Raw genomic sequence first — 19739 nt, 5'->3', positions numbered from 1 at the left:
TAATGTGATGTTAGGATCACCAAAATGTATTAGAAACACTCATTAGAGCTAATGATGATCATGGATGCATATCTTTCATTTACTTCTTTTTTTTTTAGGTCCTTAGAAAGCGGGAGTTTCTCTGTAATAAGAGCATCTCCAGCGCAAGAGGCCAGCCCAGGCAGGAGGGGGCCCTAGGCCTGGGAAGCAGCTCCAGTGCACCAAGTCCAGCCTGGGTAAGGGGTGGGTCCCAGGAGCCCAGGCAATCCCATGGGGAGATATGGCCTGTTCTCTTGCCTTCGGGCTGCTGACATCAGCGCAAGAAATTCAATTTTTATGTTACTATTGGCACGTGGAATGCACACGCCAAAGGTAAAAAAAATTTGAATTTCTTGTGCTAACACACAACTGCCAGAAACCAATGGCTACAAGCCATGTGGCTTCTCCTGGAGCCTCCGATCCAAAAATCTTATCCAATCCAACAACTGTCCATTTTTTGGTTTAAAAAAATTGAAAAAATGTGGAAAAAAAAATCAAAAAATTCTAAATTTTTTTTTCTATAAATACATACAAATATTATTCACTTTCCACACCAAATCTTTATACAAATTCATTTCCCAGCAACAAAATGAAGCCCGGGCAGGAGGCGGGACCCAGCGACCTGGGCTGGCCCGAGGGCAAGTTGAGCCCCAGTTCCAAAACGAGGGCGCGCTGACATCATCGCCAACGTGATGCAGCGAGTTTAGCAAACACATACATGGACCATTGGAATCACATTCAAGCATGAGGAAAGTCTTAATAACCTATATTAAATAAGTGTCTCTTCGTACGTAGGAGTTATCTAGGTTCATGAATGAAGTTATAGAGAGTCTTTTCATCTTTGTGAGTTATAGGGAGATTTAATGTGAAGTTATCACTAGGAGGGAAGTTGGGATATGAAAGGTTTAGGAGAGTTATGAGGAGTTATCTCATCTTGATTGAGAGGCACCTATAAATAATGAATGAAATTGTAAGAAAGGGGAATTGATGTTTTGTTATTGAATGAAGATTGAGATTTTTCTCTCATCTCTTTACTCTTTTCCTGGTTATTCTCAGAATTAACATATTAGAGTTTTAATTCCGGGTATTCTTAGAATCAACGGAGTTAAGTGTGCTCACAATTATCTTTTGTATTTGTTCCGCTGCATCAGTTGGTATCAGAGCAGGATTCAATTGCAAAACTGAAATCCTGGGAAGGAACTACACGCCAGTTGTGTAGTTAGTCAAATCTACATCAACTGTTATCAGAAATGGTTAGTGGCGATCATACATTTGATCATTTATTCGATTTGGATCTCCCTCCAGTATTTGATCGATGTTCAGATGGTTCTTGCGAAATTTGTTGTGATTATTATTTTACAGTTGAGAAGGTTTTTGACACGAAACCGAAACAAATGGAATGCATTGAAGAAGTTGTGAAAAATTATGTCAACCTTCATATTGCAAATGTCGATGATTCCATTGCTTTATTCAACTCTCATGATACTTTCGAAGTTGTTGAATATATTGATTTCATGAGGGTTGAAAATTTCAGTCATCGTAGTGCAGCCACTTTGGTTGATACCATAATTCAGAATATCTGGGTTAAGAGATTGGCCATGGAGAATTCACACAATTGGAGAATATTCAAATATTCAAAATATTTATTTCTTTGGAGTGGGAGATTTCAGTTTGAAGACCAACAATCAATGATCATGATTTTAATCCGAGAAGGCATAAATTCGAGGGCGAATTTTTGCCAACCCGGGGAGGATGATGCAGCGAGTTTAGTAAACACATACATGGACCATTGGGATCACATTCAAGCATGAGGAAAGTCTTAATAACCTATATTAAATAAGTGTCTCTTCGTATGTAGGAGTTATCTAGGTTCATGAATGAAGTTATAGAGAGTCTTTTCATCTTTGTGAGTTATAGGGAGATTTAATGTGAAGTTATCACTAGGAGGGAAGTTGGGATATGAAAGGTTTAGGAGAGTTATGAGGAGTTATGAGGAGTTATCTCATCTTGATTGAGAGGCACCTATAAATAATGCATGAAATTGTAAGAAAGGGGAATTGATGTTTTGTTATTGAATGAAGATTGAGATTTTTCGCTTAGAATCAACAGAGTTAAGTGTGCTCACAATTATCTTTTGTATTTGTTCCACTGCATCACAACGTTAGCCCTGGCTGCGCCAACGACTCTAGGACACGTGGCGTCGTCTGGGCACTCCAATCGTGATTTTTTGCTCCAATCCAACAGCAGCCAATATTTTTGCAATTAAAATATGAAGAAAAAAAAATCCGAATTAAAAATAAAATAAATACCAAAAAACACTAGAAATTTTTTCTATAAATACCTACTAATTATCTGAAATTTGAAACCAAAAATTTTATCCGATTATTAGATATGAATAGTATTGACACGTAGAAACCCAAAAATTTTATCCGAAAATATTGTCCAAATTAATTATTTAGGTAAACAAATTTGTGAAAAAAAAACAAAAAACAAAAAAATGAATAGTATTTGCCCTTTGCCATGGCAACTGCTGGAAACCAACATTGGTTTTTGCAAGGGCAGCCACTATTCATGTGAATAGTGGCTGCCTTACCCCCCCTCTGCCATGGCAAGGGGCAACTGCTGGAACTGCTCTTAGGGGTGGAAACAAAGAAGGCAAGGGCTTCCACTATTCATATGAATAGTGACAAACCTTGCCTTACCTTTGCCTTACCCTTACCCTTACCCTTGCCCTTTGGGGTGGAAGTGCTCTAAGATTCAATAGGCATTGCTTAATTTTATAATTTTAAGTCATTCTGAATGTAGGTGAAAAGCTTATATCATGGATTCATTCAGCCATACCTGCGTGACTTGACTTAATCCTGATGATATTGGTATTAGGTCTTGTGTCACTTAACCTAATCCTGATGATTTAGTTTGACTTGGTAATTCTAACTCTTCTCATTTCTTTCTTCTATTTTCCTAATTATAAACTACTTTGTATTGTATTTATAAAGAGTTTAAGGACTGCAAGCTCGCAAAAATTCAGAACCCTAAGGATAAAAAGAAAACTTGGCCTTCAACCTTCTTTGAAATTACAAGGAACCATTTTCTTTATTTACATATCAACTTTTTTTTTCATTAAAACATACTTTGGACACGAATGAATAACCGGTGTGCATGTATAAAAGTGAAATAATATCTGGTACTTTCACGCTCAAGAGTATTAAGCAAAGGACACGAAAAAGTAAAATTGTGCTTGATGAGCAATTGAAATTCCTACAGAGGAAACCGACCAATTTATTGTTATTGCCCTGTGACTATTAATATAAAGCACAAATAATTGCGTCCTTTGCACTAAAGAAAGAGCACAAATAATTGCGCCCTTCGCACTAAAGAGCACAAATCATATTAGTACCCATAGCTAGATATTGTAGTAATGACGGGAACTGTTATTGGATGGCTCAGGCAGAGTCACGTGAAGCTGAACTATGGCTTGGTCACGTCAATGTACATGGAAAAGAAGATGGAATGGTCCACCAAAGGTTTGTCCTGTCTCTTCGTCTCGAAAGTTAATTCTTTAGTGGCAGATTTCATTTAACTTCATCTTTTTTTTCATTCAACTTCATTAGCAAAACTAATCCTCTCTTCTTTAGAGCTACAAGAATGAACTCACAATCAAGCTCACCTACAGCAGCGGCGACACAATGGCTTCTGCGTCCATCAGCAGGAAAAGAATCTTGTTGCATCTTCAAGGTACGTCAATGCCTTGCGGAAATAAACAACAAGACTTACCAGCCCCATATTGTCTCCAGTGGTCCATATCACTGCGGTGATCAACATTTGGAGATGATACAGCAACACAAATGGCGAATCGTTGGCGAACTGCTTGCTCGAACACCTCCAAACGGCCCAACATTAGATTACTATCGGCAAGTGGTGGCAGCAAAGGAAGCAGATATAAGAGGGTGCTATTCGGAGACCCTCAGCTTAAGCAGTTATGATCTAGTTCAGATGATGGTGTTGGATGGTCTCTTCACTATTGAACTCTTTTGCAGACTTGGAGGATTGTCACTAGGTCATGAATACGAGTACGACCCCATCTTTAAATTGAAATTCATATTCGCTAATATCATACGAGATCTTTTTCGTTTTGAGAATCAAATTCCTTTCTTTGTTCTTCAAGACTTATTTGATGAATCAAAAGCCTCAAGAGAAGATAGTGACAAATCCCTTGCCGAACTTGCCTTGACATTCTTTAACCATGCATTACAAAGACCTGGTCAAGTGTTAGATCAGGATTTCAGTGCTGCTGGTGAAGCAAAACATTTACTCCATTTACTCCGCTGGAGTTTTATCCCTAATCATTCACCTCAAGAGGAGCCTGTTCCACCGATTGAATGTATCCAATCAGCCAAAAAGCTTCGTCTAGCTGGAATTAAGTTCAAGACAAGGGAGGCAGTGAGCTTCTTAGACGTAAGATTTTGCAATGGAGTGCTGGAAATTCCACACATAGTAATCGACGATCTTCTTACTCATCTGTTGATGAATTTTGTAGCATTTGAACAATGCTACTCTTATTGCTCAAAGCATGTGACAACTTATGCCGCATTCATGAGTTGCCTGATCCGCACTCCAGCAGACGTATCGTTTCTCTGCGACAAGAACATTATCGAGAATTATCTTGGAACTGATGAAGAGGTTGTTCATTTCTTCCAAAACCTTGGCAAAGGTGTGCCTTTAGATGTCGGTGAGGGTTATTTATGGAAGTTGTTCAAGGAAGTGAATGAGTACCATCGAAATATGTGGCATGTGCGATGGGCAGGTTTCAGATCCAAGTATTTCAATACTCCATGGTCTTTCTTGTCTGCTTTAGCTGCTGTTATACTCCTACTACTCACTGCAATTCAGACTTTCTTTACTGTTTATGGAACGAAGTGAAGCGCTAGAGTAGCAATAATGTTAGGATGTTTGACACATTTTTTTTGCACCTTGTGTGTATTTTTGCGTCTTTTAATATCTTCCCAAGCTGGATGAGTATAAATATGGTCAGCATGGTCCTTAGCCAGCTCTGTGAATGTTCTGATTATGGAATTCTCCTCTGTTTCCTCAGGGGCATGCTGGATATTGTCCACTGTAAAATGATCCAGTACTTGTCCAATCTGTTGTTGTTGATCATTGACATCTAGTTGAGTTTTGAACACAAAAATTAGCTCTTCAAATCGCCTTTCGCTCATGAATTTCTATATAACTGTGGAAAGGAAAAGCGCCTGGTGAGAGAAGGGGAGTTTGTTGAGGAGCTCTGTAAATGTTCTGAGTCTGAAACCGTCTTCAGTTTCCTCTGGTAGTTGCTCCACTGTAACATCTTCACCTACTTTATTGTGGAGTTCTTTCGTCCTCTCATCTTGATCAGTGACTGAGAGTTGGCTGAATTCGAAGATTGAAAGGCATACGACTAATTCACCACCATCATCAACATGATCGGTACTAGAACTGTTGATGGGCTGATCAAGTGCTGATTTGGGAAGTTCAAACTTTGACGAATAATCCATGTGATCAAGAATGGCTTACAAACTCGGGTTTCGATCGAATAATCCATGTGATCAATATTAATAAACAATAACAAACTACATGCAAATTTTCAATTAAGTAGTTCATCTATATAAGAGTCACAAGAATTCAGAACCCTACAAAGGGTAAAAATAAATTTTGACCTTCAACCTTCTTTGAAATTACAAGGAACCATTTTCTCTATTTACATATGTTGATGGTTTAGTTTGATTTGCTAATCCTGGTAGGCTGATTCAGCAGACCTCTTGTTTTGCTGCTCTCAGTCTAGTTTATTTCTTATGCCCTTATCCTTGGCTTCCGCATCAGTTAATTTTTCTTATTTGTTCTTGGGGAAACTGCTGCATAAATTAAGTTAATTTCAGTCGTACAAGGGCCAACGACACTGTGATAATTAAGTCAACGGTAACAACAGTTTTCACCAATAGCAATAGTCGAGTGTGGGATGGTTGCGAGTGATTACAAAAGATAGTATAAGTTTTAAAAAGATTCAGAAGAGACACAAGAAGACATATTCAGAAAACAAGTCTTCTAGCCATATTCAGAAGGATTTAAAATTGGGTTTTAAAATCAAGCGATGCCCGATCCTATCATCCTAGCTAGTAAGGCAAAGAAAGTTGATGATTTGAGGCAGAAACTTAGGATGTGGGGACTGGTTGGTCATTCGATGTACTGCAGGAGCTCAATCAAAATGCAAATTATTGTTATCTCCTTGCTTCCATCAACGGTTCAAGGGATATATATATGGTGGCAGCATCAAACTAATGTTACATATTTTAGAAAGTGAAAGCTTCAAGTAGTAACATAAGATTGTATTGGACTTTATTTAGCATGAAAAATTATCTTTAAAATAGATTGTATTGGAATAGCATTATATATGGAACAAGAGTATGTCTACACCTACATTTAGAAGCACTTATAAAATCATCAAATGAAATCTGCAGGTAATTGTTCTGCATGTTGTGGACTGTGGACATAAGTTTCTTCAATAGCTAGCTTATCCAATTTCAACCTTAGACTGCCACTCATGGTGACTAAGCTATGAGCTTTGATTGCAGACAAAAAGATAGAGGACATCATATCCCTTTGGAAATTAGGAAACACACATAATAGACATTTATTCATAAATCAGAGACTATGATAAGAGAATAAAAAAAGGGAGGGAGCCTTTAAAAAAAACAAAAAACAAAAAACAAGAAGAGTAATGCTATATTGCATACGAATAAAACGCACAAGCTGGTGAGACAGGGCAAACTCATACAGAAGAGTAGTGCTGCTCCATCTCCTGAATTGTGTTATTTGAAGGCTGCTTCTTTGCTAAGTGCATGGCTGCAAATCATCTACTGTTGGCTTGTCCCCTGGCCTCCTTGTGTAATTGCTCCCTGCCCTCCTCCTTGAGTGGCTGCTGCTCCTCCTGATTCTCTTGGATTTGGAGTTTTCACCTTCATGAATTCAAGAGCAAACTCCTCTGGCTCCACAATTCTGTTCATTCACACCCTAACTAACGGAGTTTGAGTAAACTCCTCCTCTGTCTCCACCAGACATAACGAAGTTTGAGCAATCTCCTCCTCTGTCTCCAGAGGTGACAAAGTTTCAGCTATTGGATTACATGGATCATTAGTTACGATATCTAGAATCGTTCCACAGCATCCTCCTGGGTAATGAATTGAAGTTGTTTAAACGACTCTGTAAATCTCCTGAGCCGAAAATCCTCCTCAGTCTCATTGACGAGTTTCTCAATGATATGATCACCTTCTTCAAATTTACTAATAATTAAATGAATGAGGCCATTTGGATCACTGGCCCATCGTGCTTTGAACCAAATAATTGACAGCCCCAAGTAATATTCAGCATATCGGGACTGTTTGATTTCTTCTATCTCTTCGTTACCTGATGCCTGCATATGTAGAGTTTTTAGATCCCAGTCCTGAGGTTCATTCATTATGAAGGTCAGCATAAGGCCATAATATGTGCTACTACACATAAGGCCGTAATAAGTGCTACACAGCTTTATGACTCTTCTGAGCCTGAAATCCTCCTCGCATTCCTCGGAGAGTCTCTCGAGTATGACATCTTTCAACTCTTCCCTTTCCGTCCACGACAATTGATCAAGCATTTCTTCAAGCCTTCCTTGTTGCTCATTGGAATCCAGTTGCCTGAACAAAAGAATCGCCTCACACAAGCATTTTTCACGGTTGAATTTGTTTGTAAACTCCCTGAATAAATAAACTTGTGTATGGACCGGAGCTTTATTAAGCAGCTCAGCGAATTGTTTCCTTCTCAAATCTTCCTCTGTTTCCCCCTCAAGTCTTTCGACATCAGCAACTCCAGCAGCAAGTTTTTTGGAGATCTGTTCAATCTTGTCTTACAAACTCTGTTTTGGTAGAAATCCCCAATCGTTACTTATTCTTAAAACAAAGTACAAAAATTAAGCAAAATAAGAAAAGTAACAAAATTGTAGATGGGATGATGATCGAAACGAATGGGTGTGTAATTTTTGCAATCAATCTAATTAACTATTTATAAGACAAACAATAAGGAATTTAATGCAATCTACCCTAACAATAGTTGGTTAAAATTTCGAGGTTAATCTAGTAATAGCTGGTTTCTCTAAGTGAAAAATATTTATTTATAAAAAAATTAAAAAAAAAAATTAACAAGTGCAAATAGTTTATTAGAAGTAAGTACCAGAACTTTCTTGATAATTCAGCCTTCAATTTGATTCTGAAAAATGATTCAGGCAGCCCTCAATTGATTCATTCTTCTTCATCTGCAGCATGAGAGTATGTCATCCCCATTGTTTCCAGATATATCCTTTTCTTATAGAGGAGTTGAAGGATTGGAGGCACACAATTTCAGTACCTTCCTTTTCACTCTTCTCTGAAACTGACTCCAGTTTGGGATTGTTGTCACTTTTAAAAAAAGTTACTTCTGCTGTGCTTTGAAAATAATTAGCTGTAAAGTAAAGCAGCTCCATGTTTGGTAAACAATATTTTTAAAGTGATGTTAGTACAAAAAGCAATGTAAAAAACGTTCGGTAAATTTTAATATAAAATTGTTGTAACTGTGAATAATGACTAAAATAGACATGATGTTAAAAGTGTTATGTACTAATCATGTGGTGCTAGTGATGGAGTGGAGGTGGTGGTGGAATAGTGATAAAGGTGGTGGTGGTGGTGAAGGTGAAGGTGGAGTTGGTGGTTGTGGTACTGGTGGTGGTGGTGGTGGCAGTGGCAGCATGGTGGTGGAGGTGGTGGTGGATGTGGTGGTGGTGGTGGTGGTGATGTTGGTTGTGGAGGTGGTGGTGGATTTGGAAGTTTTGGATGAGGTGGTGGTTGTGGTGGTGGTGGTGGTGGTGGTTGTGGAGGAGGAGGTGGTGGAGGAGGTGGAAGAGGTGGTGGTTGTGGTGGTGGTGGCGGAGGATGAGGAGGAGGAGGAGGAGGATGTGGTGGTGGTGGCGGTGGCAGTGGTTGTGGAGGTAGTGAATGTGGTGGGGCAAGTGGTGGAGTTGGATGTGGAAGTGGAGGTGGTGTCATTTTTTTAAATGAATGATGGTATTTTGGGAATTAAAAAAATTCATTAAATGTTCATCTCTGCTTCTTTTGAAAGTAGCTTTGAAAAGCAACCCAAAGCCTGCTTTTAAAAGCTGCTGTCAAAAGGTCATTGCTTTTAAAATAATCGAGATATTTTCTTTTTACCAAACACCTTAAACTGCTTAACTTTAAAGTGAAGCAGGTTTTTGGCCAAAAAATGCAATCCCAAACAGGGCCTTAGGTCCAGTTTGGGATTGCTGTCACTTTTAAAAAAAAGTTGCTTCTGATGTGCTTTGAAAATAATTAGTTGTAAAGTAAAGCAGCTCCATGTTTGGTAAACATATTTTTAAAGTGCCGTTAGTACAAAAAGCAGTGTCAAAACTGTTTGGTAAATTTTAATATAAAATTGTTGTAACTGTGAATAATGACTAAAATAGACATGATGTTGAAAGTGTTATGTACTAATCATGTGGTGGTAGTGGTGGTGATGGAGTGGTGGTGGTGGTGGTGGTGATGAAGGTGGAGTTGGTGATTGTGGTAGTGGTGGTGGTGGGGATGGCAATTGTGGAGGTGGTGGTGGTGGTGGCAGTGGTAGCATGGTGGTGGTGGAGGTGTTGGTTGTGGAGGTGGTGGTGGATGTGGAGGTTTTGGAGGAGGTGGTGGTTGTGGTGGTGGTGGTGGTGGAGGTGGTGGTTGTGGTGGTGGTGGCTGAGGAGGAGGAGGATGTGGTGGTGGTGGCAGTAGCGGTGGTTGTGGAGGTAGTGAATGTGATGGTGCAAGTGGTGGAGTTGGATGTGGAAGTGGAGGTGGTGTCATTTTTTAAAATGAATGATGGTATTTTGGGAATTAAAAAAATTCATTAAAGGTTCATCTTTGCTTCTTTTGAAAGCAGCTCTGAAAAGCAACCTAGAGCCTGCTTTTATAAGCTGCTATCAAAAGGCCACTGCTTTTAAAATAATCGGGATATTTTATTTTTACCAAACACCTTAAAATACTTAACTTTAAAGTGAAGCAAGTTTTTGGCCGAAAAAAGCAATCCCAAACGGGGCTTTAGTCTCCCTCTCCCTTTCCACTCTACGCTCTTTAACTTTTCTCCATGATGGGTGTAGACGCCTATTTTTTTGGCAGCGGAAAAATGTAAATTTTTGCACATTAAGGCCCCGTTTGGTTCACGGAATGGATTTGAGGGGAAAGCAATTCCCATGTCATTTCCCAAGGAATGGGAATGAAAGATTCCTTTCCCACGTTTGGTAATGTTGGGAAAGTAATCGGGAGATTTCACTTTGTTTCCTTTCCCATGTTTGTTTTGAGTAGGAATGGAAAACAAAATTTGTATAATTTTCCAATTATACCCATATTAAATCAAATAAAAAAAGAATGCATTTAATGATACGTTGTAATTATAAATTGTTCATAGGGACAAAATAGTCGTGAAAATTGTGCATTGAATGTTGGCACATTTTCCCAAACTTTCCCATGAAGAGGGAAAACAAAACCCAAGTTAAGAGGGGGGCTTCACTTTCCCCCCTATTTTCCCATGTGCCAGGAATCCGTTTCCCATGCCTGGACTTCCCAAACATGGGAAAGCAATTGAATTCCCATTCCCAAGCCTCCTTTCCCATAAACCAAACGGCCCCTAAGAAAAAGAAAGTCCCACAAAGGAATCTTGGACAATGGACACAAGTCTTTCTTTATTAAAGTTCTTATTAGTATTTCCATTATAATTTGGGAAACCAGCTATTACTAGATTAACCATGTTGAGGCCCAAAAATTCATGGTTAGGCCCGAATGAATTCATGGCCCAAAAGCAATATATTATCGAGAAAAGACTTAATTTGGAGCACGCGAAAATCTGCCATGCACGAGTTATACTTTGCCTGCCATGCCAAATAAAAATCCATCATGCTAGAAAATAAGACTAAAAGCATAAAATGCATTTAGCTCTGCAAGTCCGTGCTAATTATTCTATCAAGCGTCAGTACGCCAAGCAACATGCCGTGCCAAGTGGGAAATCGTTATTTCACACCCAATTACACTGCAAGCTTAAGTGGGCCCAAGCCACTCAAATGGAAGTCTCGGGTCGCTTGGGGGCCTCGAGACTCAAGCCCATTTTCTTAGGCCCAAACATGGGTAAACACAAGGAAGGAGATGGGTCATTGCCTCAACCAAAGTAAGCCCATTAGAATAAACTAGCCAAATAAGTCTATTGACCCAATTAGCATAGCCCAACCGAGATAAGCCCATTGCCCCAATTAAAATAAGCCAACACTTGATCAAAATATCCCATCCGTTGGATGAATCATGTGGTGGACTTAAAAGACTTATGAAATTAGAATAAGAGGGCAGCATCAGACCTAGCACTCAGTTTGAAAAGCAAAACCAACGTTGGAAATCTACACATAGGTAGCTGCTGGGAACTAGTTCCAAGTATAGGAATTCAAGAAACCAAGGGATTTTGGCATACAAGGGAGGATGCCACCCCTTAAACCAATAGGTACAGTCACTTTCTTTCCTTCATCAGACTGGGCCATGGAAAGAGGAAGAAAGAGGAGAAAGAAGATGGGTGAAAAGGGGAAGCTCCCTTCTGAGGTCGCCGCTGGAAGAGGCTTAGAGCACCCAAAACATCTGATTTTGTGGGATTGGGCAGAACTTACCTTGCCACTATGAGGTAAGTCAAGAAGGAAGAGGAGAAAGGAAGAAGAAAGCCTAGCTAAGTTAGGAAGAAACCATTAGGGTTTCTTGAAGAAGAGCAAACCCCAGCAACTATAAATAGGGCCTCTTCCACCCAACCAAACAACAACAATCCACAGCCTTCAGAGAGCAAGCTTTCTCTCTTGAAAACCCAGCAAACTTTCGTGCTTTGGTAGCCCATTTTCCCCATCTCCCCTGCTTTGGCAAAATCGCTACAGTTCTGACAGAGTCACTGTCGAGCTGCCGGAAGCTACGAAAACCACCCAAAACTCTCCTCCTTAGAACCTCTCCTCTCTTCCATTAGAACCTCTGACCTCCATAGGAACCCATAAACTCTCTCTTTCCAAAAGTGCTAAACCCATGATGACTTTGCTCCCATGCCACATGCTCACCATGCCAAGCCCAAAAGTTCATATGTGAATGTGAAGAAACTATCTGTAACTTTCTGTTGCTTTTGTTGGAAAAGATAACCAAAATACTTCCTAAGGCTTTGTTGCCCTTTCGAAGCATTTTGGGGCTTAATTTCGAACTCAAACAGAGGGGACAACTTCATCAGCCTAGCCCACTTGCTGCCGGAAGTAAAAAGCCCCTACAAACCACAAGTAAAATAAGTTACTTTTTGGATTAGAAATATATATATTATCATTTAATAGGCTTTATTATGTAAGAAAACGTAGTTTTTAGTGAAGAATAATTATGATTTTAGTTATTATTGTCTTCCAAGATATTCCGCCCAGAGGTTTTAATAAAGAAAATTATATTTTATCTTCATATGTGTGTCAGTTGGAGATTGCTCCTATGGTTGAGGTGCTGAAAATAAGTTAGGTTAATATTTTGAAAAGTTTGGGAGATTTGTTGTTAAGCAATACTTGTATGTTATTTAAACTAGTTTTCTAGTGAATTTAGCTAAGTTTCCACTAAAATAGCTTTTATAGATTAAATATGTGCCGAGTAATATGTATATAATTTTATAAAGAGTTCCTAAAATAGCTTTCTAATTGAGTCTAAAACCGTCTCCTGTAAATGCCACAAGTACATAAATTTTGTCAAATATCTAATTTATAGCTTGTAAGAGCAGTGGAAAATACATTTATGTATTGAGTAGATCAAGAATTCGTATATACTATTTATATATAGAAGAGTTGGGATTAAACTTCAGCATCTTACAAATAGTAAAAAGAAAATTTGATCACCCTCAGTCTGTCTTCTCTGAAACTGCGAGGAACCATCCATTTGTTAGTCGTAGTCTTAGTCTCCCTCCAGCTTTTTTCTTTCATTCTCTTTCATGGAAATTCAGTAGACTCGTTTTCATCTAGTTTATACTGAAAATAAAGTGACAGTTGTTACCAATAAAAAAAAAAACCATTAAAGTGACAGTCTCTCTCAAAATAGGAAAATAATAAATTCACAGAAGTCACAGAATTATTGGAGGCACAGGCTAGGGCTGTGGCCCACCAAAATATTGAACACCATTGGATTCATTACACGTGTCAAAGATCCAAAACACTTGGCCACGGCGATCTGTGATTGGATGGCCTCGTTGCCTCTCTCTCTCTCTCTCTCTCTCTCCCCCTCTCTCTCCTTTCTCTCCGCCATGTTTCTTCTCTCCCTTTCTTTCCTTTTGTCTTCAATATTTGTTTCTCCGATCCTTGAAAACTGAAAACCATCCTTACTCAGGTCTCGTCTTCTTGAGAGTTGAACTCTTTATTAGTGGTAACACATCTTTTGTCATTCAATTTCATCAATTCAAGGCAGAGTATTCTAATGAACTCACAATCAAGCTCGCCAATAGCTAATGGAGGAAGAGATCATGCTGTCATCACAATTGTAGCTACAGACAATATCCAGACGACACCATTGGATTTGGACCAAAGAATCCAGGAAACAAGATGGCTTCTGCATCCATCAGCAGGAAACAAGTCTTGTTGCATTTTCAAGGTACGTCAATGCCTTGTGGAAATAAACAACAAGACTTACCAGCCCCATATTGTCTCCAGTGGTCCATATCACTATGGAGATCAACGTTTGGAGATGATGCAGCAACACAAATGGAGATTTCTTCACGATCTACTTGCTCGAACACCTTCAAACGGCCCAACACTTGATTGCTATCGCCAGGTGGTAGCAGCAATGGAAGAAGATATAAGAGGGTGCTACTCGGAGACCATCAGTTTAAGCAGTAATGATCTAATTGAGATGATGGTGTTGGATGGTCTCTTCACTATTGAACTCTTTTGCAAAGTCGGAAGATTGTCACCAAGTGATCCAGACGATCCCATCTTTAACTTGGCATGCGTATTCGCTAATATCTTAGAAGATCTTTTTCGTTTTGAGAATCAAATTCCTTTCTTCCTTCTTCAAAAACTATTTGATGAATCAAAACCTTCAAGAGAAGATAGTGACTCATCCTTAGCCAAACTTTCTTTAGACTTCTTTACTCATGCAGTAGAAGCCCCTGAGCAAGTTTTAAATCAGGACTTCACTACTGTTGAAGGAAAACATTTACTGGATTTACTCCGCTGGAGTTTTATACCTAAACCCTATGATCATTCACCTCAAGAAGAGCCTCGAAATGTTCGTCCATTCGTTAAATTGTTTAAGTATGCCAAAAAGCCTCTAGAAGGAACAAGGAAGGCAATGCAAAAGTTTGTTGCAGGAAGGAAGGTAAATACTTCTCCATCCGTTGAATTTATCCAGTCAGCTAAAAAGCTTCGTCAAGCTGGAATTAAGTTCAAGACAAGGGAGGCAGTGAGCTTCTTAGACATAAGATTTTGCAATGGAGTGCTGGAAATTCCACACATAGTAATCGACAATCTACGGACTGATTTATTGATGAATTTTGTAGCATTTGAACAATGCTACTCTCATTGCTCAAAGCATGTAACTAGTTACGCTGCATTCATGAGTTGTCTGATCCGCACGCCTGAAGACGTATCATTTCTCTGTGACAAGAAAATTGTTGAGAATTATCTTGGAACTGATGAGGAGGTTGTTCATTTCTTCAAAAACCTTGGCAAAGGTGTGGCGTTTGATATTGATGAGAGTTATCTATGGAAGTTGTTCAAAGAGGTGAATGAGTACCATAGAAATATGTGGCATGTGCGATGGGAAGGTTTTAGATCCAAGTATTTTGGTACTCCATGGTCTTTCTTGTCTGCTTTAGCTGCTGTTATACTCCTACTACTCACTGCAATTCAGACCTTCTTTACTGTTTATGAATAAGCCAGTCCATCTGGGGCTTGAGGGAAACGCTAGAGTAGCAATAATGTCAGGATGTTTGACATTTTTTTTTGCACCTTGTGTGTATTTTTGCGTCTTTTAATATCTTCCCAAGCTGGATGAGTATAAATATGGTCAGCATGGTCCCTAGGCAGCTCTGTGAATGTTCTGATTATGAAATTCTCCTCTGTTTCCTCGGGTATTCTGGATATTGTCCACTGTAAAATGATCCAGTACTTGTCCAATCAGTTGTTGTTGATCATTGACATCTAGTTGAGTTTTGAACATAAAAATTAGCTCTTCAAATCGCCTTTCGCTCATGAATTTCTATATAACTGCGGAAAGGAAAAGAGCCTGGTCAGGGAAGGGGAGTTTCTTGAACCGTCTTCAGTTTCCTCTGGGAGTTGCTCCACTGTAACATCTTCACCTACTTTATTGTGGATTTCTTCCGTCCTCTCATCTTGATCAGCGACAGAGAGTTTGCTGAATCCGAAGATTGAAAGGCATAGGACTAATTCACCACCATCATCAACATGATCGGTACTAGAACTGTTGATGGGCTGATCAAGTGCTGATTTGGGAAGTTCGAACTTTGATGAACAATCCATCTGATCAAGAATGGCTTACCAACTCGGGTTTCGATGGTAGAAAGCTCTGGCCGTAACTTGTTCCTAGAAGAAGTACAATATTAATCATCAATAACAAACTATATGCAAATTTTCAATTAAGTAGTTTATCCATAAAAGATTATAGATTCCTTCTGGTAATACAGAGTAGCCTGTGGTTTAGATAAATTTTTATCTATCCCTTATGCTCAAGTGACATGGTTGATGTGGGATGAATGATAGATGCTGAGTCTTTTAAACAAAAAAGATTAAAATAACAATGAAAACTTCATTAATTGGTCAGAAGGGGGCGGAATATCTATTTGTATATGTAAGAGCCATTTTTATGAAAACAGTAAAGAGTAAAACTTCCTAATGAAATAAAACTACTTTATGATACTGTTCAAATCCCTACAGTACTAGTTTATTCAGTAACTTTTGAGGTGTTAAGAGCCATTTTTGTTTTACTGCTGTGTTCCAAGTCCTCAAATGCAATGACACCAAGAGAAAACTATTTAAAATGAAGTAACAAGTGGAAGAGATTTGAAAGAAGTACCCCTATATGCTCTCTGGTTCAGCATTCAGGAAATGCCTGCTGACCTTTCTCCATCGCAAGCTGTGTGTTTTGGCTTGAACTTCCCGTATTCATACACCAACAGACAATGTCAGCAATATGTTTATTAAGAGAAATCCCAACGGGCGTGCCAAATTGTTTACCCGTTTTTCTGTTGTACCTGTACTGGGTAGGTAAAGTTCCCCATTGACCTAAAATCATTTGTGGTCAATAAATCAACTTTCATTTATGTTTGAGCGTGTCACTGTTGGCGGTTAAAAACCCTAACAGACTTAAAAGTTCATCACCTTTAATCTTCTGTTCCTTGAAACAACAGGGAACTATTCCGAAAACGACAGCAGACAAAGTCTATCAAAACACGCTCGAACTAGTTTTTTCTACCAGAAAATAGCTCGAGCTCTTTTTGTCCGAGAGTTACAAGGGATTAAACATTAACTTTAACAATTTGGTTTGGTTCGATTTCTCCTCTCATTTTAGCTCAAATCAAACTATCAGGATGTGGGGCTTTGGCGTTGAACCTCATTGACTAATATACCAATATAAACTTTCAATATACTCAATCCATATATTACAAAAAGATAGGGCACATCATATGATCCCTTTGAAATTAGAAAACACACACAACAGACATTTATCCATAAATCAGGGAGGGGGCCTTTTCCATTTCTTGTCTCATCAAGAAGAAACAAGAAAGGTAAGGCTATATTGCAAAAGAATAAAACGCACGTGCTGGCGAGACAGGGCAAACTCATAAAGAAGAGTAGTGCTGCTCCATCTATGAATTGACCACATCTTTTGAATTGTTATTCGAAGGCTTCTTTCCTAAAGTGCATGGGTGCAAATCATCTAATGTTGACCAGTCCCCTGCCCTCCTATTGTGATTGCTCCCTCTCCTCCTCCTTTAGTTGCCGCTGCTCCTCCTAATCCTCTTAGATTTGGAGTTTTCACCTTGATCAATTCAGTAGCCAATGGAGGCGTTCCTTGGAGCTCATAGTATTTCTACTATGCAATACAATATATCCCCCAAAACGAACACGTAGATCATGACCTAGATCATGAAATACTGTATCTTGAATACGTTCCACAATATCCTCCTGGGAACTGAATTCAAGTTTTTTAAACGACTCTCTAAATCTTCTGAGCCGGAAATCCTCCTCAGTCTCATTGACGAGTTTCTCAATTGTATCAGCACCTCCTCGAGCTTTACGAACAAGTACTTGAATGAGGTTTCTTGGATCACTGGCACATCGTGCGTTGAACCAAATAATTGACAACCCCAAATAAAATTCAGCATAGCGGGACTGCTTGATTTCTTCTATCTCTTCCATATCTATACCTGACGTCTGCATATGAAGCCCTTGTGGATTCTCATTAGTTTCATCCTGAATGAAGTCATCCAAAAAGAATGCAGATCTGCTACCCAGCTTAATAAATCTTCTGAGCCTAAAATCCTCCTCGCGTTCCTCGGAGAATTTCTCGAGTATGACATCTTTGACATCTTTGCTTCCTCGCGTCATGAACTGATCATGCATATTTTCAATCGTTTCTTGTTGCTCATTGGAATCCAGTTGCCTGAACAAAATAATCAACTCGCATAAACGTCTTTCACGGAAGAATTTTTTACTCAACTTCTTGAATAAATGAACTCGTGTAGCCACCGGAGCTTTATTAAACAGCTTTGCGAATGTTTTCCTGCTGAAATCTTCCTCTGTTTCCCCTGCAAGTCTTTCGACATTAACAACTTTGACAGCTAGTTCGTTAGAGATTTGTTCAATCTTGTCTTGTTGGTTGTTGGGGGATAGTAGGCTGAACCCAAAACTCGAGAGCTGAGAGAGTAATTCAGCAGCACTGGCATAATCTTGGGGCTGAACGCGCACCCAGTGAGGAAGATCTCTTCGTACGTATCGCAGCTGCTGTACAGCTTCGTCAAGAAAGTGGACTTGGACATCAAAGTCAACCACTCTCTTACATAGCTCTGTGAATCTTCTGAGTTCGAAATCCGCCTGGCTTTCTTCTGCGAGCTTCTCAACTACGACGCCTTTAACTCCATCACAGAGTTGTTCAATCAGCTTCCACTGATCATATGAGCTTTGTCCCTTGAACCACGTAATTGAGAATCCTAAGAAAAACTCGGCAAAACGAGACTGCCAATCTGAGCAACCTTCATTATGTTTTGGTTGCTCGTCATATTTCTTCCTGCAAGCGATAAGAATTGCATAAACATCGTCAGTATAATCCTTACAAAGCTGTGTAAATCTTGTGAGCCTGAAATCGTCGTCATTGGTTTCCTCATCAGCTTTAACATGAACCATTTCTGCAATAAGTTGTTGTTGATCATTGGCGTCAAGTTCAGTAGTGAACCAAGAAATCAACTCGCCAATTTGCCTCTGGCGCTTCAATTTCTTTATAACAGTGGACAGGAAATGGTTCTGGTCGGGGAAAGGAAGTTTGTTGAAAAGATCTGTGAATGTTCTGAGTCTGAAATCCTCTTCACTTTCCTCCGAGAGTTGCTCCACTACAACATCTTCAACTACTTTTTTATACATTTCTTTCGTCATCTCATGTTGATCAGCGGCAGAGAGTTGGCTGAACCCAATGATTGAAAGACTGAAGAGTAGTTCAGCAGCATCAGCAACATCAGTAGAATTGGTATTGGGCACGAACATTGATAATCGACTCGGAGAAAGGTGGCTTACAAACTCTGGTTTTGGGAAGACGAACATTGATAATCGACGCGGAGAAAGGCGGCTTACAAACTCAGGTTTGGTAGAAATCCCAAATCGTTACTTATTCCTAAAATTAATTAAGCAACAAAAGTGGTAAGTCAAGCATTATATGACACAAGTATAAAACAAAACAACTAAGATATACAATATTATGTATCACCAGCAAAGATGTATGAAATGTGAAGGGATTATTTCTAAAATTAGGGCATCTCCTTGTTATTCTTACTTAATATCATGATGAAATCAAGCTAATTAACAAATTCATAAGTCAAAAACCAGGAATTTAATGGGTGGGTTTATTCCCGTTTTCAGTCAATGTTAAAGCAAAAAATAAGGAATCTAATGCAATATACCCTACAATTGTTGTCTTGTTGGTTTTGAGCTTTAGCAATAGCTGGTTTCTCTAATGCAATCAATGACATCAAGTGAATTTTTTTTAAAAAAAAAAAAAGAAGAAAAAGAAATTAACAAGTGCAAGATGTTTATAAGAATTCGGAAGTACCCCAGCTCTCTTGATCGTTCAGCCTTCAATTTGATTCGCAAGAGTGATTCAGCCCTCAATCGATTCTTCTGCATGAGAGTATGTCATCTTGTTTTCATGTAGTGTGTGTAGACTAAGACTCAAGTTGTATTGTATTTATAGAAGAGTTGAAGGAACAACAAAAGTTCAGCCTTCTCTGAAACTGCAAGGAACAATCCTTTGTCAGTCTCTCTCTCTCTCTCCCCCTTCCTTCCACCCTCCTCCAGCTTTAATCTTTCTCTTCTTTTCATGGAAATTCAGTAGACTTGTTTTCATTTAGTTTACTGATTACCATTCAATTCAAAT

The 19739-nt window shown here is 39.0% G+C and overlaps 3 protein-coding genes across 3 annotated transcripts; 2 read left to right on the top strand and 1 right to left on the bottom strand.

The window, feature by feature from the left end:
* Positions 1-3608: 3608 nt before the first annotated feature.
* LOC110765334 (UPF0481 protein At3g47200-like) lies at positions 3609-5219 on the top strand. The gene has a single exon (XM_021968432.2). It carries the CDS (start codon positions 3664-3666, stop codon positions 4936-4938), a length of 1275 nt encoding a protein of 424 aa, XP_021824124.2. The 5' UTR covers positions 3609-3663; the 3' UTR covers positions 4939-5219.
* Positions 5220-13158: 7939 nt separating this feature from the next.
* LOC110765337 (UPF0481 protein At3g47200-like) lies at positions 13159-15946 on the top strand. Its single transcript, XM_021968435.2, has one exon. It carries the CDS (start codon positions 13554-13556, stop codon positions 15009-15011), a length of 1458 nt encoding a protein of 485 aa, XP_021824127.1. The 5' UTR covers positions 13159-13553; the 3' UTR covers positions 15012-15946.
* A 763-nt stretch (positions 15947-16709) lies between these two features.
* Positions 16710-19692, bottom strand: LOC148293344 (uncharacterized). Its single transcript, XM_088244809.1, has 3 exons — positions 19416-19692; positions 17222-18980; positions 16710-17186 (listed from the first exon to the last, which is right to left on the bottom strand). Exons 2-3 carry the CDS (start codon positions 18908-18910, stop codon positions 17034-17036), a joined length of 1842 nt encoding a protein of 613 aa, XP_088100935.1. The 5' UTR covers positions 18911-18980; positions 19416-19692; the 3' UTR covers positions 16710-17033.
* Between the last annotated feature and the right edge of the window lie 47 nt (positions 19693-19739).

The sequence above is a fragment of the Prunus avium genome, chromosome 7 (assembly GCF_965620075.1).
Source record: "Prunus avium chromosome 7, drPruAviu1.hap1.1, whole genome shotgun sequence".
Classification (NCBI taxonomy): domain Eukaryota; kingdom Viridiplantae; phylum Streptophyta; class Magnoliopsida; order Rosales; family Rosaceae; genus Prunus; species Prunus avium.
Note: the sequence above shows the minus strand (reverse complement) of the source record. Positions and strands in the feature narration are given on the sequence as shown.